The sequence below is a fragment of the Meles meles genome, chromosome X (assembly GCF_922984935.1).
Source record: "Meles meles chromosome X, mMelMel3.1 paternal haplotype, whole genome shotgun sequence".
Lineage (NCBI taxonomy): Eukaryota > Metazoa > Chordata > Mammalia > Carnivora > Mustelidae > Meles > Meles meles.
Genome location: NC_060087.1, coordinates 26,691,460 through 26,716,133, shown reverse-complemented (window position 1 = coordinate 26,716,133; position 24,674 = coordinate 26,691,460). Strand labels below are relative to the sequence as shown.

The following is a 24,674-nucleotide window of genomic DNA, read 5'->3' as shown; positions in this document are numbered from 1 at the left end:
AAAGATTTGGATAGTACTGTTTATGAGTTCTAAAAAATGTTAAACTATTCAGAACGTTTTGAAACCAGTCTCCTAGAATCTTGTGACGAAAGTACGAGCTTTCTGTGATCTGACATTCATTCGTGCAGCAGCCCTTGTTGAGTTTATTCATGTGGTCTGTATGTACGCACCAAGCTAGGTGCTTGGTGCATACGTGCTAGCGAGAGAAATAGACCCGTGGACAGATACTTAGAATTCGGTGTAGTATGTGCTGGTAATGCTCACAGGTAATGAGAGGACTCATACGTCAACTAGTCTATGTATGTTCTCAGTGCACTTCTGCTCGAATGCCCTTCTGAAGCTCTTCATGGCAAAGTCCTGTGTATGCTTCAGGGCTTCACCTTACTCTTTACTTTGTCCTTGGAGCCATTCCTTATTTTCCTGATCTCTTTCAGCGGAGAGTGATTTCTCAGCATTTACAGGTTTGGAGAAGAGCAGCATGTCTGCAGCTCTGCCTTCATAGATAGGTTTTTAATGGAAGGTCATGACTTCAAAGGCAACCTGTGAACTCCTGAAGTCATGTGCAGTCTGGAAGCATGTCTCCAGTTTCCATCTGATTTTTGTTAAGGTTAATAGAATGGAGGGGAAAAGGGTGAGGACCCACTGGTCTACACAGTATAGTGTTGCTGTAGAGGCAGAGAGGAAAGGGGAGGGCATTTTAGAAGGGAAAACAAAAGAGAAAAGAGGGAAAGAACATTGAGGTAACAAAAGTGTGAAGTTAAGACAGAGACAGACTTTCAGGAGGCAGCAAATACAGGTCTTACACTTAAGCTGAGATTTCTGGTGTCTTAACAGGTTAATGTGCATCTGTTAATTGCAGTTTAGATCTTGAGGGTGAGGTGTTCGAACTTCATTCTGCTGGTAATGGGGAACCAGTGGAATTTTTCAGAAGGAAATTATTGATAAAGAGGCATATTTAGTAATTTAATGAAATTTTTTCTAATACTGATGAAATTCCTAAGTATAGTCAGTATTAGAAGTAAGAAGGAGGGAGGGTTTTACTTAAAGCACTTAGAAAATTATAAAGCTCTCTTTAACTGAAAGGTAATAAATTTCTTAGTGTTTTCTCCACTTGAAATCTTAATTGAATTCTTCGATTGGGGGAGGTATTGAAGAACATAACCCACGGAGGAATCTATCCTGGTGGTTGGGCACTTTGGAGTCTTTTAGATACTTATGGAGCATGAGCAGATTTTGTTAACATAAAAGTCATTTCCCTAACATAACTAAATAAGTTTTGTTTAGTAACCTCTTGCTGTGTGGTAATTCCTGCCAAAATGAACCCTATTGGTTTTTGTTGTTGTGTTGGAAAGTAGAGAACTGTCAAAGGTGACATAGGTTAGTGCTTCCAAAAAATCCAGATTTTAGATGAGCATTTTTATTGATGAGTTACTTAAAAAAAGAAAAAAAGAGAAAAAGTAGAATGAACCTCCTGTGTAGCCATCATCCAGCTTCAGAAATTGGTAGCCCAATTTCTGCTGACAATATTTGAGAGATGAGAAATTTGTTTGATTGCCTTGTGTTTCTGCTGCCAGGCCTAGAGTAAAGTGAAGGACTATTCGCAATGCATGGCTGAGGGACAGTTCTACATGGAAATTCAGACAGTGCCTCTCTGTCAGGTGTGAATCTGACTCCTCCTCCTGCTACTCATATATCCTTGGAGAAATAACTTTCTCTGCTTGTTTTCTTACCTGTAATATCTTCGAGTGTCCATCTCATAGGATTAAATAATATTATACATAATCAATTTATGTAATCCCCAACAAATAGTAAGTATTTTTACCAGTGTTGGTTGGACAACACTGGAAAATCCTATTTAAGATATGCATGCACACACACACACACACACACACACACACACACACACACCCCTGAACCATTTTGCAAAATTTTGATTTAACTTCAGGAATATGCATAATGTATGTATATTATGTAGGAAATTAATCCAGAAGTAAAGCATTTTCAGAATTCCCCTTTGTTGATAAAGGCTCATTCAAGTCACCATGACATCCTTGTAAAGACTGCCCACATAAGGGGCGCCTGGGTGGCTCAGTCAGTTAAGCAGCCGAATTTTCATTTCTGCTCAAGTCATGATCTCAGAGTCATGGAATCAAGCCCCACATTGGGCTCCATGCTTACTGAGGAGTGTGCTACAGATTATCTTTCTTCCACTCCCTTATCCCCTTTCCCCCAGTCTCTCTCACTTGCGCTCTCTACAATAAATAAATCCTTTTTTTAAAGATTTTATTTATTTATTTGACAGAAATCACGAGTAGGCAGAGAAGCAGGCAGAGAGAGAGTGGGAAGCAGGCTCCCTGCTGAGCAGAGAGCCTGATGCAGGGCTCGATCCCAGGACCCTGAGACCATGACCTGAGCCGAAGGCAGAGGCTTAACCCACTGAGCCACCCAGGTGCCCCCCAAAGTAAATAAATCTTTAAAAAAAAGTGCTCACATAGGCTCTGGAGGCAGAATAGTTCTGGCAATCACTGACTATATCTAAGTTATCTGCATTTGATTTTCCCTATCTATAGAAGGGAATTCTGTTAAATATATTTTACTATTGTTGTCAAGATAAAAACAATATAGGTAAGGTGCCTGGCATGGAGTTAGGTGCTCAGTAAAATGGCTGTCTTTATCTTTGTCCCACTCACGTGTAGGATTACGTGATAGAGAATGGACTATTTTTTTGCTACTAAGCACATATTTCTACCTTCAGGTTTTAGCATTTCTTTATCAAGCAGTGTATTAAGAAATGTGCATGCCTCAGGAGACTGAAATGCACATTTGCTGCCAGCTGTAGCAGCTCAGAGCACCAGTGCCATAATCTAAGGAGGGCAGAAGTGGAAGATCGCCCTAATCTGCTGTTTGCAAAGCACTGGTAAATGCTGTCGAAGAGGTCATCTCCTAAAGAGATCTTTATGTGAAATGATAAATGTGTGTCTGTGAACCGATACGTGTTTGTGTGAGAGAGAGAAAAGATCATGTAAATTGACATTAAATCAGAAATGTTGGCCAGTTTAAGGATATTAAGTACTTTTAGTGTTTTGAGATAGAAATGTTAGCTTTTTGCTGATAGGGTTCAAAGATGAGACAGTTTCATGGCGGAGAGGAAAATTTAAGTTACACCTTGAAAGATAAATAAGGTTGGATTAAGGCGAAGAGATGCCATTTACCCCCTTAGTCAAGTTTTTCCTGTCTTTTGTCTTGTTCTAAATGGGTTTCTGGAATAACCGATGTTTGTTAGTCTCAGATGCATAATTAGGGCCAAGCCACCGACCAAACAATAGTGATCTTCGACTGGGTCTCTGTGATACAACTTCTTCAAGTGCTCAGTTGGCTTAAGGTAGTTTTGCCACCTTTTGGAAAAAGCTTAAGAGTTTTTCACTTTGAAATGTCAGCTCTTTTACAAACAGCTCTAAATTATAGCCAGTCTCGAAACCCCTCCTCCCTGAAAAGACAGTGTATTTTTTGGTGAATGGTACTGACTTTCCAGATTTTTTTTTGACCTTGGTTTAATCAGAAACTATGAAAAAGGACATAAGAATCTTACAGGTATACCATTCTTTTAGTGAATTGGAGTGGTTCTCTTGTCTTTGGAAATGGCTTTGTTGAGTAGATCTCTTGTTAGAAGCAAATGTGCTGTAGCCTCTAGACTATAAAGTGTATTACAGTACTTCCATACTTAGTTATGGAGCTTCACTCTTTATGACCACCGTGGCCAAAACACCCCCGCCCTACATAGGAAGAAGCAACTCCTTTAGGTCCTGAATTTTTCCGTTATGATTCTACAAAGAACGAGTTCTTTTACATATTCCTAGGAAGACAGTAGCCGTCTTTGAAACCCCTGGACAAGTGCTTTATTTTTAGTATAAATGCTCAGGTATATTTTAAACCCTTTTAATGTTGCCTGGTAGACAAGGTGTAAGCATTTTACTTGGTAATGTCCCATACTTTTGCAGATAGGAAAAAGGAAAGCAATCCCTAATAAATAGTTCTAAATGACTTTTGTGTTCTCATAGCATTCTAAGCAATTGTAGCTCTTACTGTATTCTATCACGTATTTTAAATGTTTCGTACTTAGTAATGCAAGGGGCAGTCCCATTTATTCTGATAACATGTCCTAACAGCGTAAGAGCTTGCGTTATTGTGAATTAAGAACCTTTTTACTCCTTTTTCTTTGCTTTTATACTAACATAGTTTGTAGAAAAAGGCTTTTAACGGAAGAGGATTTTATTCTGTCGCAGCAGAAATTTATCTTTTACTTCATGTAGTTGAAAGCACATTAGTAACTAACTGAATTAATATCTGGGCTGTGCTGAAAGCTTCAGTATCCCTGCCTCTGGAATTCAGACTCGAATTTTGTTTGTTACTGTGTGTGTGTGTGTGTGTGTGTGTGTGTGTGTGTGTGTGTGTGTGTATGTATGTATGTATGTATGTAGTAAATCTGGAAGGTCCGGGGATGTAAAGACTTCAAAAAACTTTATTTAACTGAGGAAGAGGGCATTCTGTACATTTCGATGCCCTCAAAGGCCGAAGAATAGGTAAACCAGGCTCTAAGTCAAGAAGAATGTGGAGGAAGAATGGGATCCATTTGTTTGTGAAATTTTCATGTAATAGATTGTTTGATCTAAATCCTGGTTTTACCAGTCATTGTGTTTTATAACCTTGGGAAAATTATATGCACTGTGGGTGCATCAGCTTCCTCATGTATAAATTAGCAATGATATTAGTACTTGCCTAAAAGATGTCTTGAGGAAAGAATGAGACCTCTGGTAAACACAGTGCCTGATACTTAGTATTGTTGTTTTTTCAAGCCTGGACAGCACTAAAATCATGGACATTGCTTGTTTTACAGATTGATTCTCATAGTTTCCCTTGCCATGAAAGCATAGAAATAAATTATTTTTAGTGCTCTGTGATGAAAATGGTATTTTGTATGATAAAACATAGTCTAGTACTGTAGCTTGCCACATTTTATGCAGATTTTGTGTTTATGTGGCCTTACTGATGTCCCCATTTTACCTGACTGTTCCTTTAAATGTTTAGGACTTCTTAAACATGCCCTCTTATGGACTAAGGCCATATTGTTGGTAATGACCAATCAGAACTATTAATATGAATAGCAGTTCTTAAATGTTGGGCTTGATAATGACTTTCCCACAATTGCTATTTTGGGTCCTTTCTTACTAGCCTGAGGAAATGACAAGATTGAGAAGCATGAACAGACAACTCCAGATAAATGTTGACTGTACACTGAAAGAAGTTGACCTCCTTCAATCTAGAGGTATAGACTTGATTATTTGGTAAACCATAAGTAATAGTGTGTTTTAAGCTGCTAAATAGCCATCATTTTTGGTTTTACAGATTTAAGAGATAGTTTTTATCCATTATAATTCTACTCAAGAGATCCTTCCACCCCATGGTTATAGATTTGGGGGATCAAAAACAGTTTTACTTAAGCAGTTCCGTCATTAAGTTCTTGTCATTTAGACTGCTCTAAGTGGTTACTCCACATTTTTCTTGTTCTAGTCATTTACTGTGAATATTTTGTATTGATGGGTCTTCATTATAAAACTTCCTAGATTGATGTTATGGTATGGTCAGAAGTATCTGTTAAAATAGGGAATCACATATCAGAACACCAGATTTCTCACTTTTTTTTTTTTAAAGATTTTATCTATTTATTCGACAGAGAGAGATCACAAGTAGGCAGAGAGGCAGGCAGAGAGAGAGAGAGAGAGAGGAGGAAGCAGGCTCCCCACCAAGGAGAGAACCCGATGCAGGGCTTGATCCCAGGACCCTGGGATCATGACCTGAACCGAAGGCAGAGGCTTTAACCCTCTGAGCCACCTAGGTGCCCCCAGATTTCTCACTTTTAAAGTAAATTCCATATGCCATTTTTATATATCTATCATATGGAAACATCCAGCTGTATCTCAGACTTTTTGGAGTATGTTTTTTTTTTTTTTGGCTTTCTTTTTGTTTTTGTTTTGTTTTGTATTGGCTCTCTTATATACTTGTACTACAGTAGAAGCTCTCTTAGCTTTCCCTTACTAAGCTCAGTAGGTTAGAGATGTTCTGTATTTCCCCCTGTACAATACTCTGATGCTGTCCGCAGCTGCTGCACACTGCTGGCTAGGGGACCACGTACTGGCATGTTCAAGTACTGTCACTCCTAGCAGTTGAATGGTTTGCTCAGTGAGAGTTTGTTGTACCTGTTCCCTAACTTGCACATGCCAGTTACTCTGCTTCTGTAATTTAATGTTTATTAAGCTGACAAGAATGCAGGAGGAGCTGTTCTTTCTACAAAAAAAACCCCAAAAAACAAAAATACCCCCAAAGGCCGATTACTTTAAAAACAACAACAAAAAGGCATGGTTGGGGGTTGGTCTGAGCAAAGGGTTCAGGGGTTAAATCACAAAAATCTAAGAGGATTCATTTTCTTACTCAAAACAATACAAAATTGCAGAACTTTAGGGTTCAGCAAACTAGCCTGCTGGTTCTTTTTGTAGCTGAGATCAAATGTAGTCACACCCATTTGTTCACATATTGTCTGGGGCTGCTTTTGTGTGCACCATTGGGGGCTTGCAGCAGATTGAATTACAGGTCCACACAGCGTGAAATGCTGATTTTCTGCACCTTTACATAAGAAAAAATTTCCCACTCCTTCTGTAACTCATTGTGGATGTTTATGTAAGAAAGACAGTATAGAACTTCAGTGGACACGTGGTGAAAAAAAAAAGTCTTTGTCCAGCTTTGACGTTGACAAGTAATTTTTCTTACAGGGTCTGTTTCAATCAGCCTCTCTATTACCACCACTTATTGTTTTCAGTTATGGCAGCTAAGGGAGCTTCTACTCTATTTTGAGAGTATATAATAAATCTCGACTAAAAATGGCAATGGGCTAACTTTAATAGTAGAAGCCTGGGACCCTAAAAGATACCCAACAATCTGAATAGAAGCAGATTTGAATATGAAAGTTGAGCAGCCTGGGCATTTCACAAAGTAGTCCCTTTACAGACTTGTAACTTGAAGCAGTGGAACTCTGCGTTATATCCAGGTGATAACAGATTATTGCTAGTGTATTGGGAGACTGCATCAATTTTTGCTTGGGTGTTTTTTTGTTTTTGTTTTTGTTTTTTTAGATTTTATTTATTTATTTGAGAGAGAGAGAGCATAAGAGGGGAGAAGGTTAGAGGGAGAAGCAGACTTCCCGTGGAGCAGGAAGCCCGATGTGGGACTCGATCCCGGGACTCCGGGATCATGACCTGAGCCGAAGGCAGTTGCTTAACCAACTGAGCCACCCAGGCTCCCCTGCTTGGGTGCTTTTTAAAGCACAACACACAAACAACCAGTTAGAGTATTTATAGTAAGCCTTAGGAGATCTAGAAATTAAAACATCAGCTGTAACTTAAGTAATTGAAAAAATACATATGCAGCATCTTAGAGCATTGTGGCTTTCATTATCTTCCAAATGGTTAAAAGCATTTGTAATAGGACCTGTACAGGAACCACTATTAAAGTTTTATAAGCAAAGAGCTGTGTTTTTGGTCTCCATTGGGCAACAAAGAGCTCTTTTTGGTGCTTAAGTATTTCTAAATCTCCTTTCATAAGGGGTCCAAATATGTCCATTTTACACTGAACTCTACTCTTCCACACTCTGGAAAAATTTTATACTGAATGCCAACGTGAATTTGAAGTGAGAGAATGCATCTAGATGCAGATCATTATTTGGATTGCTGAAAAGCAGGTTTATTGTTGGTTTTGGTGAGGGAAACTTGGGGGGGAATAATGTCTAGAAATCAAAACATCTAATATATTTGAACTGTTAGTAAGCATGCGTAGTTACAATGCTTAATTGGAATTGTGCAGAACAAGCCAGTTACAGTGATGGGTTCACAGAAGTGAAGGTAGAACCTAAGGTTGCCACTGTATCAGAATCCACCTTGGAGCAGTCATGGTAGGAGTTTGGACTGAAATCGGCACAAGGCCAGGGAGTGAACTTTTTAAGAGAGTTGAAAATTTTGTGGCAAGGCTAAACTCTCAGGGATCATTGTATTTATTATTCTGAAATTGGACCTTATCATCTTTGTTAAATCTGTAGACCACATTCAGTATTCTCCATTTCTTGAAATCTGTCAGCTGCTGCTATTATGACTTCATTCGTCTTTGTAAATTTGTATGTTTGACTTCTTCCACTGTTAAATTCATAATGGATAGCTTTTTATTTAAGTAAATGAAATGAAGGAAACACTAGAAAATAGTTTAGCCTTCCTTTAATTTCTCTTACTCATTTACCTACCTAAGTGTGCCACATACATAATCCTGCTGAAAGAGACTAGCTTTGCAGTTAGAAAAATATTCCTTCAAGTGATAGTTTATAGACCAACACTGATGTGATAGTTTGCTTGCAGTCTTTTCTCACAGTGATCAAGAAAAACATTTTCAGTGGAAAGGTGATAGGAGTTTTGAAACCCTAGAACACAGTTTCCCATTTTAGCTATTTTATTTCTATACATTTTTAAACAAAAAAGTCAAATAGGAGAAAGCCTTAAATGCATGGTGATTTTATTTTCTTTATAGGAAACTTTGATCCAAAAGCCATGAATAATTTTTATGACAACATAGAACCTGGCCCAGTTGTACCACCCAAGCCATCTAAAAAAGGTGAGTAGGGAAATGCCATAAACATCATAGAAATAAATATCAGAATTCTTTGAGAGTTCACCTCTTTAGCTGAAGAAATTTCTATTAGAGATGCTAACTTGTTCAGCATAAAAAAATTAACCATGTTGATACTACTGTGCCCATACTTTAAAAAACACTAAAATTAGTAACTTCTGGAGTTACTAAATGGTAGTTAAATGGGATATACAAGTTAATCTTTTAAAAAGAACTTAAAGAATATATTTTATAGTGAACATTAGAATTTCTTACCTCTATAATAACTAATCCTAAAAGATAATTCTTATAAAATCATGAGAACATTAAAGATCTTATGTTAGAATGTTAAATTGGATCTGTAGTAGATCTGAGACTAGGTTGTAGAAGAATCCTTGCGTGCCCAACAAGTGAACATAATAACTAGATAGGGACTAGGTGTTTTTTCATGAAGGTCAAAATAAATCCTTTGAAACCAAGATTTGGAGGAATCACTTTTGGATCTGTTCTCTTTTATATTTATGTATCAGTGTTTAATTGCCATTTCAGTATCTTAAAAAATTAACTTGAATTAAGTTTACATCCTGAGTCATTGGATTTAGATAAATTTTTTCTGTCCCATTCTTACTTAAGGCTCATGTTCTTTTGTATAGTTCTCAAGACTGAGCTGAAGTATGCATTTCATATCTTAATCCATTTTGCTTTAAGCAATTTAAGGGTGAAACAAGTTAAAATCTTGTCAGAGTTACTGCTTCTTAGGTAAGATATACATTTCATCACCTAAATTTTAGTTGAACAGTTTTTTGTGTATTTTAAGTATTTAATTTATAGGTTGCAGTACAGTAATACTACCATCATAGATGTTTCATCAGATCTGCGTTTAAAATAGTATGTTCCTAAAAATACAAATAAGAATCTTAGTGGATGACTTCCAAGTATTAGATTTGGCACTATAGCAACATTATATGCCGTTTCAAGCTGAAAGTCACAGAGTTATGTATCACTGACCACTTTAACCATTTGGATTAATAATACATGGGGCTTGGGGCGCCTGGGTGGCTCAGTGGGTTAAGCCTCTGCCTTCTGCTCAGGTCATGATTTCCGAGTCCTGGGCTTGAGCCCCGCATCGGGCTCTCTGCTCAGCAGGGAGCCTGCTTCCCCTTCTCTCTCTGCCTGCCTCTCTGCCTGCTTGTGATCTCTCTCTGTCAAATAAAAAAAATAATAATACATGGGGTTTTAAACTTGATGTTGCCTGAGTGTCTACTAAAGAAGTATTTCCTATTACTAACCCAACAGATAATTGATTCAAGGGCTGTTACAAAAGAATCACCCTGTTTAGGGGAGTATGTTGAAAAGTTGTTAATCTGGGGATAGACGACCCAGTTGATAAGCAGACAGTGTGTCCACCATGAGCCATCTCATTAGCATAAACTCTCAGTTATGGTACAAAGGGCCTGCTGTAAATAACAGAGACAACTCCAATCACTTGGGAAATTTTTAAGATTTTAGTGGTTATCTCCTAGGAACTAGGGATTAAAACTAGACCTGCTTTAGGCAAGGTCAGATTCTTTACTTACACAGAATTTATGCAGTGGCTACAGAGAAATTTATAAATACACAAGACCTGAAGATTAATCAGTGACCTAAAATTCTACCTTAAGCTAGGAAAGAACAACAAAGTCAAAGAGATGTAAAGATAAGTAAAACTTAAGAGTTTATTGATTGTGTCTATCTAGAAAGAACACAAATTCACAAATTATCAAAATCAGAACCAAAAGATGGGTTACCTGTTAAAATAATAAGAAAATGTGGTGAACATCTTTATGCCAGTAAACTCAGCACTTTATGTGAAATGGACGCATCTACTTAAAACGGGAAACAAGATGATATAGGACCTAATAATAGTCATATATCTGTTTAAGAAATTGAATTCATTATCTCAAAAATTTTCCCACGAAGGAAATTCCAAACCCAGATGATTGCAGTGGTGGGTGTATAATATAACACATTTAAGGAAGAGATCCTACCAATCTTACACAAAGTCTTTGAGAAAATAGGGGAGGAACAAAACTCTCCCCCCTTTTTTTGGTCTTATGGAATCAGCAGAGCCCTGATTTCTTTTTTTTTTAAGATTTTATTTATTTATTTGACAGAAATCACAAGTAGGCAGAGAGACAGGCAGAGAGAGAGGAAGGGAAGCAGGCTCCCTGCTGAGCAGAGAGCCCGATGTGGGGCTCCATCCCAGGACCCTGGGATCATGACTTGAGCCAAAGGCAGAGGCTTTAACCCACTGAGCCACCCAGGCGCCCCAAGAGTCCTGATTTCAAAACCTGATAAGGATTACCTACTCACCCTGTCCCCCAAAAGAAAATAGAATTGCAGATCAATAATCCTGCACTTAAAGCAAAAAAAAAATCCTTAATATTCATGGAAATTAGAAAGGATAATATATCATGACCACGTTTGTTTTAGCTCAGGAATGTACTATCAGTCAAGGAGAAAAAGCTCATGATCATTTTACTAGATGCAGGGAAAGCATCTGACTAAAGTCAGCAGCCACTCCAACTAACATGGTTATTTGCAAAGATAACCTAAGGATACTAAACAAGAACTTAACAAGGTCTTGGAATGGAAGGTTGGTATACAAGAACTATATTTTCATATACTAGCAAACAATTGAAGAACAAAATTAAAAAGAGAATTACAAAGCTATCAAAAAAACATGTTCCACTTACAAATAAATCTGACTAGCTGTATATGCTGAAAACTATAAAATGTTGCCAAAATAAATTAGAGTAATACACCATGTTTGTGGTTAAATCAAAATTGGGAAACTTACTTTTCCCCTGATTTGTACATAGGAGATCCAGAATCATCTGTAAAAAGAATGAAGTTGCAAGTCTTAGCCCTAACTAACCTTAGGACTTACCATCACATCACAGTGTGTTGTTGGCATGGGGATAAAAAGTAGATAGAGAAACGCCTTTATAAATAGCTTTATAAATAGCCCAGACACATACCCTCACTTACACTGCCAAATTCTTGACAAAACTACTAAAGTAACCAATGGAGAAAGTCATTGTAGCAATCAGCGCTGGAAGAACTAGATAACCATATGGAAAAATTACGAGTTTTGATTCTTACCTCCTACTATACACAAAAATCTGAGGTAGTTCATACTGAAATGTGAAGCTAAATTACAGAACTTCCAGAGCAAAATATAAAGTATCCTTGCAACTTGGGTCTAGCTTAGAATTTTGGGGACCCAGAACAGTTGGTACCTTAGCCTTCATTAAAATTTAACTCCTCTGCTCATCAAGAGGCACTATTAAGAAAGTGTAAGGGAAAGCCAGGGGCTGGGGAAAAGTATTTGAAAACATATATGGTCAAAATAAAACAAAACAAAACAAAAACTGGTCTCTAGAATGTGTAAAGAACTTCTGTAACACAGTAATAAAAGGACAATCTAATAAAAGGACAATCCAGTTTTTAAAAGGTTGAAACATTTGAGTCAACACTTGACAAAGAAATATATATGTAAATGGCCAATAAGCACATGAAAACACTCAACTTGAATAGACATTAAGAAAATGCAAATTAAAATCCTGAGATTCCTGAATAGCGATGGCTTGAAACATTAATGAGGACATAGAACAGTGGAATTCTTACACATTTCTGGTAAAAGTTTAAGATGGTGTGACCATTTCTTATAAAACCAAATATTCATTCACTTGCCCTGTAGCTCATCAGTTCTCCTTCTAAAAATTTATCCAAAAGAATTTAAAGCCTATGTCCACAAAATGACTTGTGTTAGAAGATTCATAGCATTTTTATTCAAAATAACCAAAAGTTTGGGAACATACCAAGGGGCCATCAACAGATGAATGGATAAGCAAACTGATAGACTGAGTGGTGCAAATCAGCTACTGTTAAACTCAGCATGGGCCAACCTCAGGGACATAATGCTGAAAGAAAAAAACCAAAGAATGTGTTCTGTGTGATTGTTTACATGCATTTCATAAGCTGTATTTCTGTCAAAAAACAGGACAGCTGTTATCTCTGGAAGTAGAGGTTGGGGATTAACTGGGAAAGGGCATGGGAGGATTTTATAGGCTAATGATAATATCTGGATCAGGATTTGGATTATTCATGTATATATGCATTTGTCAGAACTCCATATGGCAACACATGGTTTGTGTATTTCATTGTATAAGTTTTACCTTGAAAACTCACAAAGTAGTAAAAGGAAAATTTTTTTAGGTAATGGAATAGATCAGCTGCCAGGAGCCCATATACTCCATGTTCTAGCAGTGGTGAGAGCAGTGTGGCAGACGGTCATTCTGCCTGCTGTCTTTGAGACCAGCACCATGTGTTTGAGGTGGATAGCTGGTGTTCAGCACAGCTAGGAATGGTATAGGGTTTGCATCATCAGGATGCTGTAATATCAAGCTTCATTGGGCTCTCTACAAATAGTTTTGTACAAAAAAAAGGCACTTTGAATTCAAACAAATTTTGCTAAAGCTGATAATTGGTTAGTCCTTCAGAGTTGGCTGTAATTAAATTCCAGTTGCAATCAACTTTTAAATTATGGAGCAAATGCTCAGTGTGTAGATGGATTATGTACATAGACGCTTGATGCTACAAAGTTGAAACATGACTCCTGCCCCAAGCAGCTTATCTTCTACATAAACAGTTTTGAATAGAGAACTAACATCTTAAGTATAAATGAATCTCTACCATAGCAATGTAATTGAGCCTTCATTATATATACTGTTGGTGAGAGTATAAAATAGTTTATTTATGAATAGAACTTAATGCTACAATTCCTTAAGGCTTTTCATTACATTTCTAAAAGCTATTTGATTTTCTCTATGAAGTCAAATTTGTTTTCTTCTAAGCATTTGCAGATTTTTAAACTAAATTGGTCTCTTCTTAAAAAAAAGTTAATGTAGTTTAATGTAGATTTTCTTGCAATATCACTTAAGATAAAGCATAAATAATAAGTAGGATTGATTTATTGGTTAGAATAAATGTCTTAGAGTTATTACAGAAGTATACTGCAAATCCAAGAGGAATGTGGATGTTTGTCTGAAGTATGGTAATGAAAAGGGCAGAGTAAGAAAAAGAAACAGAAGGAAAAAGAGGGAGACCCAGAAACCTTTTTGGACTGAACTTCAGTTCAGTGCAGTGTGCATGTTAGTTCCTCGGCTGACCCAGCAAGGCCTCCCCAAGCTGTCATTGGTAACACAGTGGTGAGAGCATTGACCTTGGTGTCCAGCAACTTGTTTTGGCCTCTTGACCTTGTTCAGATCTAGTCTGTGCACCAGAAAGGTTGATCACCTTTACTACTGATCGTCCAGTAGTTGGTGTATTTACAGGGCTGTTATAAGAGTCTGTGAGAGTAAGTACATGACACTATGAAAGTGCTTTACAAATTTAAGAAATAGAACTTGACACTATTCTTTGGAGCCTAAGGAGACCATTTACTCTGCTTTTGTTTACTCTGTTAATGGTGTGTTTATGTACCTAGGTACCAAGCTTAGAATTCTGGAGCAGTGATTTCCAAAGGCGGATTGTACTAGAGGATTGCTTATATGGGCTCAGAACTAATCAGAAAATAGAAGATCTTTCTTTGGTTCTGAAGGGCAAATGATACCAAGTCTTAATACAAAGGAAGGACTTCCTACTAATCATGTATAAATTAATAGAAATAAATTCATTATTTTGAGTTCTGATTTTTTTCAGTTACTGCTAATCCTACTCTTCAATTATGATGTACTATAGTTTTATATTATTTAATGGATTCTTTGGCTAGCCTTATACATCATGTACTTTCAACCCATGGTTTTCTCATAACTGTTGCTTACTAAGGCAGTTGCTGAAGTGTCATCTTCCACATTTTGCCCTTACATTGACATTTAATTACCATTACTGAGTTTGCACTAGGAAGGGGGGAAACGGTGAAATTAGGCATTGTGTCCAAGTAATTGTAGAGGATGGAAAAAGTTCTAAGAGCACTGTTCTGTATAGGTTGTAAAAGTGATATTAAATATGGCACTTACCTTCACAGGAGAACTAAAGATAATATGAAGCAATAGAAAGGACAAACACGCAACCGTCCATGTGCCATGGGAGAGCCTTGGGAGCCTGTCCACTCTTCTCATGGATGGCTTTAATCCCTTTTCTCCTGGCTTTGCTTCTTTTCATGCAGATTCGTCAGACCCTTGCACAATTGAGAGGAAAGCCCGAAGAATTAGCGTGACCTCCAAAGTACAGGCAGACGTCCATGACACCCAGGCAGCAGCTGCTGAGGGTTTGTACTTGTGTGTCCGGATTTTGTGCACAAAGTCCAGAGACACGTGTTCGCCCATGTAGAGTTAACCACAAGTAAAGTCCACCTGTCCCCCCCTCTTTATAAAAAAATTACTCTCTCCAAGCGCCTGGATGACTCAGTTGGTAGAGCTTGCCACTCTTCACCTTGGGATTTTGAGTTCAAGTCTCACATTGGGTGTAGAGATTACTTTAAAAAAATTATTCTCTTTGCTGAGTTTCTAAAGCTATGCTGCCCAACAGAAATGTAATACAAGGCAAATACTTAAAATATTTAATCTAGTATATGCCAAGTATTATTTCAATATGAAGTCAATGTAAACTAGCGAGATATTTTACATTCTTGATTTCATACAATATCTTTGAAATCCGGTGTACATTTTACACTTAGAGCACATCTTAGTTCACAGTGGTCACATTTCAGTTGGCCGGCAGTTACCATATTGAACAGATTGCTCTAATAATAGCGTCTAGAAAGCAAGGCCAAGTAATTAAGGAAATAACTTGAAAGTTCTGGCTTTTATAACTTCTCACTGCAATTTTCTAATGCTTCTTGAATTTTACCCTGGGATTCTGTTGAAATAAGGATTCTGAAAATACTGTCTATGTTTGGGTTTATACAAGTATGGCTATGTAATATAAATAATATTGGTGAAACTGTTGATTTGCGATATTTTTGAGGATGGTTATTTTTATGGAAATCTGGCCTATTAACCCATTTAAAAATAGTATTTTTTTAAAGTTTATTATTATTATTTTTTTTAGGAATCTCTACACCCAATGTGGGGTTTTAACTAATGACCCTGAGATCAAGAGCGGCATGCTTTTCTGACTGAGTCTGCCAAGCGCCCCTAAAAATAATTAGTCTTAAAGGAAAAACATACTGATTTCACTTTTCATTTGTGTATACATATGCATATTAATTTTTCTATGAGACCTGAAATATTTTTCTTTTGAAACAGTCCATAAAAAGATAAGATTTTACAAACGTAAATCAAATGAAAACGGACATCTGAAATGTCTTTTGGGTTTTAAATACTTTTATTTAAACAGTATTTCCTGTGATGAAATGAGCAGCGTCTTACCCACAATAATTCTAAATTAGGTGCCTTTAAAATTCTTTTGATAAGTTTCTTCAGAGTGACTTGATTCCAAATTAAATCATTACGGTACTGAAGGGAAAATTATGCCACTGCCAAACATGCCTCTTTTCCAAAAGGATTACTCTGACAAACTGCAAAGGCAGGAGAAGCTCTGGCAACAGAGTAGAAGTTACCCTTTTGTAAGGAACATCTACAGTGATAAAGGCAATCTTCACCTAGAAATGTCTCCCTGCCCCTACCAGAGAGCCTAGTGACTAAATCAAAAGAGAACAGGGTCAGTGGAGAAGGTAATCTAGGCAACAGTCAGGTAACCTTCCCTGATTGGCTTCCCCTCCCCTCCCCCCAACACCTTTCTTTTGTCTTTAGCTGTAGATGGTATTTTAAGTTAGGTTTTCTAGGTCTCTGCCCTGTCTGTGTGAGGTACATATGTTAATGAACTTGGTTTCTTTTCTTGTTAGTCTGTCTTTTATTACAGGAGGGTCTCAGGCAAGAACTCAAGGGATAGAAGGGAAATTATTTTTACTTTGTGTACAGTATTAGACTATGAAGAGGAGCCCCAAGTATCCTATATTTGTTATGCTAAAAGAGGTTGTGCAGTTATTTATAGAGTTTAGGAAATAACATTTTAGGCTAGGTTTGGAGTTATACTTCATGAAGTAAAAAGTTGCCTGCTCTGAGAAAGTATAAAAGTGAGTTTTCAGAGCCTGTATATTAAAAGCAAACAGCAATATGGCTTAAGTGTTTACCTTTTCGGAGAACAAAATGCCCTGAAAACCAAAGAGTACTGTATGAGAGAGGACCTTTTCTGGAAATGGCGTGCAGAACATTTTTCCTCTAACAGAAGGCTATAGCAATTAAATGTGCTTTTCATTCTTCCATACTGTACAAAAAAAGAAAACTATCAAGTCTCTGTGTTTTGGAGTCATGAGCCAAAAGATACAAGGTGGGTGATAATGGCCACTCAGATGGCCAGTGGAGGCCACATAAACAAACCCATTCTCCTTTTTATAGTTCTAGGAATAGGTTGATGGACCCAGTGGTTTTCTATTCTCTTATAAAGCTAACATCTCCTTCCTGTTTCAGCCTGAGTCTTACTGTTTTTTTAACATATTATTTATTCATTTGACAGAGAGAGATCATAAGTAGGCAGAACAGCAGGCAGAGAGAGAGAGAGCCCTGCTGAGCAGAGAGCCCGATGTGGGGCTCGATCCCAGGACCCTGAGATCATAACCTGAGCTGAAGGCCGAGGCTTAACCCACTGAGCCACTCAGGTGCCCCCAGCCTGAGACTTACTATTGCCTGTTGTAAGGTTCGAGGTCTAAAGCTCAGTTCTCTCTACCTCTTGGAGAATGTTCGCACCGGCCATTTGTCATGAAATACAAATTGCTAACCACAAGTGAGCTCATTAATTTCCAGTGGAAGATAGACTTAACCCCAAATGGTAACTGATTAAATCCTTCCATCTTAGTTCCTTCTGTGACCTGCTTAGATAAGTTGCCTGCCTTAGATCTTAATCTCGTTTATAGTTCACAGTGATGATTTCCACTGGTTTAACAGGTAGATTTTCCCAGCCTCTGGCCGTGATCCAGATTCCAGGGGGAATTCCACCCAGATATCTTTCGCCTTATTGTCACTGCTGCCACCTTCAGTAGGGGCTATTCCGCAAAAGCAGGATTTACAGATTAACTCCCAAAGCAAAGAGCCTTTTTTGAGCTCAAGGCTGAGAGATGAGGATCTAGGAGGAATCTAAGTTTCAAGTATCTTTTTAAATTTTATTTATTTATTTGATGAAGAGAGTACATGGGCAGGGGCAGAGGAAGAGGGAGAAGCAGACCCCCGCTGAGCAGGGACCCTGATGTGGGGCTCGTTCCCGGGACCCTGGGATCATGACCCAACCGAAGGCAGACACTTAACTGACTGAGCCACCCAGTCTCCCTAAGTTTCAGGTATTTTTAAAGAAAGTCCTGAGGACATTAGGAGAAGGGAAAAATGAAGGGAGAGAAATTGTAGTGGGAGACCAACCATGAGAGGCTATGGACTCCGGAAAACAAGTGGAGGGTTTTGGAAGGGAGAGGATGGGGAATGGATGAGCCTGGTGATGGGTATTAGGGAGGGCACGATTGCATGGAGCACTGGGTGTTATATGCAAACAATGGATCATGGAACTCTACATCAAAAACTAATGATGAAACTGTATGGTGGCTAACGTAACACACACACACACACACACACACACACACACACTCACTCACTCACTCACTCACTCACTCACGAGGACCAGGGTTACCGAGTGGCTCAGATGGTTAAGTGCCTGCTTTGGCTCAGGTTATGATCCCAGGGTCCTGGGATCTTGCGGGGCTCAGGCACCTTGCTTCTCCCTCTCCCTCTGCCCCCGCTGGCTCATGAGCTCTTTCTCTAGTAAATGAAATCTTTAAAAAAAAAATCCCGAGGACCCACCTAAGGTTTTAAGCATTTTATATTGCCAGATAATAGACTTTTTAAAAAACTACCTGAAGAACCTTGTAATGCCAAAAAGGTAGGAGAAAATTTGAGAATAAAAGAGTCTTTCAGGGGCACCTGGGTGGCTCAGTGGGTTAAGCTTCTGCCTTCAGCTCAGGTCATGATCCCAGAGTGCTGGAATCGAGCCCCACATTGGGCTCTCTGCTCAGCAGGGAGCCTGCTTCTCTTCCTCTGTCTCTGCCTGCCTCTCTGCCTACTTGTGATCTCTGTCAAATACATAAATAAAATTTTAAAAAAGAGTCACATGGAATGAATTTGGCTTTTACGAAAAACTGTAAAGTCTTTCTCTTTTAATTCTGAGCAACTTTGTTAGGAACCATCTCTGTCGTTGTGAACCCTTATTATTAACTAACATATGCATACTGTAAAGCTGCAGGTCTCCCAGAAGGAGGCAGACATCCCAGAACATGTTGAATACAGTATGGCCACTACTACAAGGGGCTGTGAAGTGGGGGCGCTGAAATGAGGGGGGAAAGGGAGGGGACAGAATTTAACATGCTGGGGAATAGTTCTCTTGTCTGTTCATTTGGCTACATACAGTACAGCATAACCACTGTCTGTAGATACTGAATGAGGGTGGTAGTTGATCCTGGACTTCAGTTTATCTTCTTGAACCAAGTACAATTTGTATCATAAACTTCCTGTTCTAGTAGCTATGGACATTCATTGGCTTTTATCTTAGGTCAGGTAGGAAACTACTTTTCTTTTTTTCTTTTTTTTTTTGGTAATTTTTCAGTTTGGATTATACTTGGAAGAATTCAATCTCTTTTTTCTCTTGATCCTAACTTCTCTCAGAGCATCTGACTGGCTCCAAACAGAGTCCCCGGACACAACCCCGTGATGAAGACTATGAGGGAGCCCCATGGAATTGTGATAGCTGCACCTTCCTAAACCACCCTGCGCTGAACCGCTGTGAGCAGTGTGAGATGCCACGGTACACTTGAACGCCCAAGAGTCTGCGTCGACCTGAGAGAGAAACTGGGAGCACCCACTACAAGAAAAGGAGCCTTGGGAGTGTGTGCATCTGCCCGGCCTTTTCATTTCCGATTCCACTGGGGGAGGAGCAGCGCCCCTGCAGGGCTCGTGCTCATTCAAGAAAAATGGGGAGTTCTCTTTGTTTTGGGTTTTCATTTTTTTCCTTTCTTAACTCATTGCAGAGTGAGATAGAAAGGGATACTTGAAACTGGGAAAGGATTCACTCCTGAAAGAATGTACACAGAGAAGTCAAGAGCTCTTCTGTGGAATCCCAATTGTTAAAGTTACTGCTGAGTGGCCCTTACTTTATAAACTAGAACTTTAAATCATGGTGTGACATGTTACAGTTTATGCAGACAAACTGTGAATTCTCAGAGCAGACTTAACCTGGTCACAGCTCTCTGGAAAACCAAGGTTCCCCATGCTTCTTCCCGTTGTTTCCTACTGAAGAGAAGGACAGGAGAAAGCACTCAGAATATGACTTTGGGGGGGGGGCAAAATAATAAGGGTATGTGTAATTGCTGCTTTTTTCAGAGGTAATTTCAAACACACAAACACAAGTGGCTTAAAATGTGATTTGTAGCAGTCAAGAATGAGGCATATCGTGCCTTTCATTCAAAAGTACAATCAGAGATGAGAATATCCCCTTTACTTGTATAATAATTCATCAAGTTAAATCAACACTGGTAACTAAGACCTAATCATGCCACATAGTAGATATAATTTTTAAGTTACTGCATGCTTTTATTGGGCCATTGGCTTTAAAAATAACAAGTCCTTACCAGTACGATTTTATGAATTTTATGAATGACCTTCTTGTAAAACTGCGCTTTGCCAATAGCACAGTGAATGTATGCCAAATGTAAATCCATTCCAAAATCCATTTGGAAATCTTGAGCTCATCTGTGGTTCTGTAAGAAATGTTTGCAGTCCATAGGACCTTTTTTATCCTCCTTCCAATTTTGTGATGAATTCACGATGTTTACAGCACAGTGTTTTGTGCCAGAATCCTTACTTAGCTGAAAAAAAAATCAACATTAGCTGTTCAGTACGGATTGATTTGCACATGTCAGTAAGCCAGTGTGAGGGAAATTACAGTTAGCCAAGATCATAAAGTTGTACACTGCATTATCTGGGAGGAAGAGAAGGCTAGTCAAGAAACAGGATTTTAAGAGAAGGGTGAATACAAAGGACTTTAAGAACTGTTTGAATTTAACGTATTGTATTCCGAGATAATACTGAGTTTGTTCAAGTAGTTCAGGTGATACTAAAGCACTCCTTGTTTATGAAACCCTAGCTTTAAGGTATGAATAACTGAAGAGATATAAAATCATGTGACTCACTAGGGTGCACCACTGGAAAATTATTAATAAGTCATTTAATTAAGGTCTCTATCACTGTTGAATTTCCTTCCTAGCTCAGAATTGGATTTTGGAATCTTCCTGTTACTTTGGTGAATATAAAATAAATACAGCAATAAAACTAGTAGCGTTTGTAATCCTAAAGGATTTTACCAGAGTTTTTGAGGAATATCCGTTCTCCCATACAGTGTGCCCGCTACTCTCACACTCACACACTCTTTCCGTCTCTCTCTCTCTCTCTCACACACACACACACACACACACACAGGCTCTTGAAGCTGTCACTGTATTCTACTTTAGAAGTGATATCTGGCAGACCTGGAAAAACAAGCTGCACTTAATAGTATAATGAAACCAAAGGCTTAATAACCCATCATCATTTTCCATCAAAATCATCTAATTTCACACTTGACCTACAGCTTTGAAAATGTTCTTTTCCTATGTGGAAACCCCTCCCCCAATCTACTTGTCTCACAAAAGTATGCATGGCTATGTTATGACACTGATAAAACATCTCTCATAAAACTGTGGCAAAACTGTGAAAATAATGGTGAGAAAACAGATGGGCTTAAAAGAATTGACCCGAAAAGTGCATTCTTTAAAGGTTTCTGTGACACTGGTATCTGTCCGTCTCCAGGAGCCATCTCTCGGTCCTGCTGTTCTGTAATACACCAATGCCTTTGCCTTTGTGTGGTTTTCGTATCTCTTTAGGGACGATCAACCCCCCCACGGTATTAAATAACAATTTCGGGGAAAAATATATATACTGCTTGGTGTTCTAGCTAAAGGTTTACCAGTATTCTTAGATCTGCTGAAGGGGCAGCAGTTAACTTGGGACATGTCCGTTGAGAATGAAAGTAGCATGTATGCAAACAGTCGGATGCTTTATTAAAATCCTGTAGGTGACTTTACAACTACTGCATGAACACACATCCCGGTTAATAAGCTGTTCTCACGCAATAGATGCATGGTTCCAGTCCTTTGGTGATCTATCTAGTAAATCATTGTTTTCACCTGCCAGGAAAAAGAAACAACCAGTCTCTCAGGTGTAGAGGGTGGGGGTAGGAGACATCAGAGCTGGGTTTTAAAGTTGTTTCGTCTGTGTTCATTACTGGTTGTGCACAAGTTTCATATGCCAACATAGGCTATATTCAGTTTTTCAAGTAAGCAAAATTGTCTTACACTGACAAATGTGGTCAGTTTAACCATGTCCCCTGTATATACTTCTTGCCCATGACCGCTTTAAACAAGAATTCAGTCCACTTCTAGGTGTCTTTTCAAAAGGATCTCCTGGTCAGATGGATGTGCACACACAGTCGCGTCGGAGTGGGAGGAGAGAAGGTGCCTGTCTGCTGCCCTACTTTGGCTCTCGGAGTCCGTTGGTGCACTCGTTTTTCTAGTGAAAAGTATGGTTTCTTATAACACGCCTAGTTTGATGTACCTGGTAACACATAGGCCTGATGATACACGTTACGCTATTTCATGGTTTTGTAAACTGGGTTTTTAGAAAGCACGTTTGCTGTTTTGTTAAAAGTACATTGCCCCTTAACTTTTGGAGTAGGTCTGAGGAGTTTAAAGTGGGAATGGAAGAGCCAGAAACTTTCTAAGCATTGTCAGATATAATGACCTTGTATGCAGGAGCAAAGAGGCAGGGGGCTTTAAAGAAACTAAAGAACTGCATTGTAGAAAAGGTAGTTTTAGAGAAGATAATGGATGGTGGGGAAAGTGTTGCTAATTTGTTTATTTCCCTGAACGAAATGGGAAGTGTGATGAGCAGTTTAATTTTTAAGGAGCTGGTCTCGATTTTAGTACTTTTTAATTATTAAAAAAAATTATTGTTTCCGTAAATTTTGTCATTGTTTTGTCCTGGTTACCAAGGGTTCATATCCAACGTTCTGTGGCAACTCCGTTTTCTATAGTACTTTACAAGGTAACTGTAATGTCTTTGACAGTATAAACAAAAAGCAAGGATATAAGGCATAGAAAATTTGTCCTTTGAAAATATCAGTGATGTATCCTGGAATGTGAAGATGTCCCTTCATAGTTAAATTTGATTTATTTTGCTATTGTAACCACTGTTCAGACTTGGAATGAATCCATGTTGCAGTGTGTGTCTGTATATCGATGGAGCAAGAAAGAAAAATGACCATTGAAATGTTACTATAAAAAATAAGAATAAATTGGGCACTGTCTGTTGCACCACTACTGTATCTTTTCGAAAGAATTAACAGTATTTTCTTACTGTAAAAGTTAATTCTGATGGTGTTTTCACATTCACTAGACCTGCATTTTTTTCTTTATTATTTGCATCCCCAAATATTTAATACAAGTAGATTTTGCATGGCTTGGGCATTCAGAGATTAATAGGATGGTGACCCAATATTAGTTTCTAAAGCCATGAAAAGTTGCTTTGAGACTGAACAATTCTGAATTCTTATTTATAATGACACCTGATGTCCATGTTTCCCTACTGTAAAAGAATTGATCAGTTTCTTCATTAAAACAGCAAGACCTTATTAAATCTTGTAAATACCATGTTTCTTCTAGATTTCTGTGTATGCTGTGAATCATTATTTTGAGGTGAAATTGTACAAAGGCATCTTAAAAGGCTATGCATGCATCGTACTTCCAAACAGTACATACTCGGAAAGTCGAAGATTCCTGCAAAATAAATTAATAAACTAAAAGCAAACACTACATTCTGCATCTTTTCTGTGTAGTTAGAAATGATTTATTGTATCAAACTAGTCCAACACCTAGTTTTCTAGACTGGAATATGCTCTCTCAAAAACGTAATCTTCCATACTTCTTTTCCTCTGTTAGATCACGTCATAATTTTAGATTTGGGGTATTAAGTGTCCATTAACTTTAAAGCCTGGGTAGAAGGATAGATAAGCAAATTTTATGAAAGAAACCAAATTTTAAGTTAGGAACTTAAATAATGAGTACTTTCCTTCTCAGTTTTTTCATCATTTGTAGCTACAGTTGACCCTTGAACAATACGGGTTTGAACTGCACAGGTCCACTTATGTGTGGACTGTGCTAAATACAGTACAGGACTACAAATGTGTTCCATCTTATCATTTTCTCCATGCTTCCTTTTCTCTAGCATGCTTTATTATAGCAATATAGTCTATGATACATAGAACATACAACATATGCGGTGAATGACTATGGTCTCTGTAAGGTTGCCGGTCCACTTTTGACTCTTATGTTTTGGGGACCCAGAAGTTCCACGCAGCGGATTTACACCTGTGCAGGTGACTAGTGCCCCTGACCCTCGTCTTGTTCAAGGGTCACCTGTCCTTCATCCAAGGCAAATTGTCAGAGGCCTTGACCCTCCTCTTGCTAGAGTCGTAGTCCACCTTCCAACATTTGCACAGCAATCAGCACAGATGAATTCTAGTAGGTAGCCTTTTCAGTGAGTAAGCATGTTTGGAGTCAAAACAATTTCTACTACTTTTTTTAATATATGAAAATTAATGCACACACCCAAATACAGAAGAATTGTAGAATGACCCTTCATTTGCTCATTATCCAGCTTCCAAAATTATCCCTATGTAAGCAATTGCATTTCATCTATGTTATGATTTCCCCCACCCCCCCAATTATTTTTGTTTTTTAAAAGATTTTATTTATTTTTATTTATTGGACAGACGCAGGGAGAGAGGGAACACACGCAGGG

General features: G+C 38.3%; 1 protein-coding gene across 5 annotated transcripts in view; it reads left to right on the top strand.

The window, feature by feature from the left end:
- TAB3 (TGF-beta activated kinase 1 (MAP3K7) binding protein 3) overlaps positions 1–23,487 on the top strand; it is a 91,321-nt gene extending 67,834 nt beyond the window's left edge. For 3 of the 5 annotated variants that reach the window (XM_045995285.1, XM_045995283.1, XM_045995282.1), the window contains 4 exons: positions 5,230–5,323; positions 8,623–8,706; positions 14,912–15,013; positions 19,449–23,487. In XM_045995285.1, the coding sequence (XP_045851241.1) occupies positions 5,230–5,323; positions 8,623–8,706; positions 14,912–15,013; positions 19,449–19,597 (429 nt within the window). In that variant the 3' untranslated portion in view covers positions 19,598–23,487. The remainder of the gene's footprint in view (positions 1–5,229; positions 5,324–8,622; positions 8,707–14,911; positions 15,014–19,448) is intronic. The other 2 variants (XM_045995284.1, XM_045995286.1) reach the window with 2 other exon arrangements.
- The last annotated feature ends 1,187 nt before the right edge of the window (positions 23,488–24,674 follow it).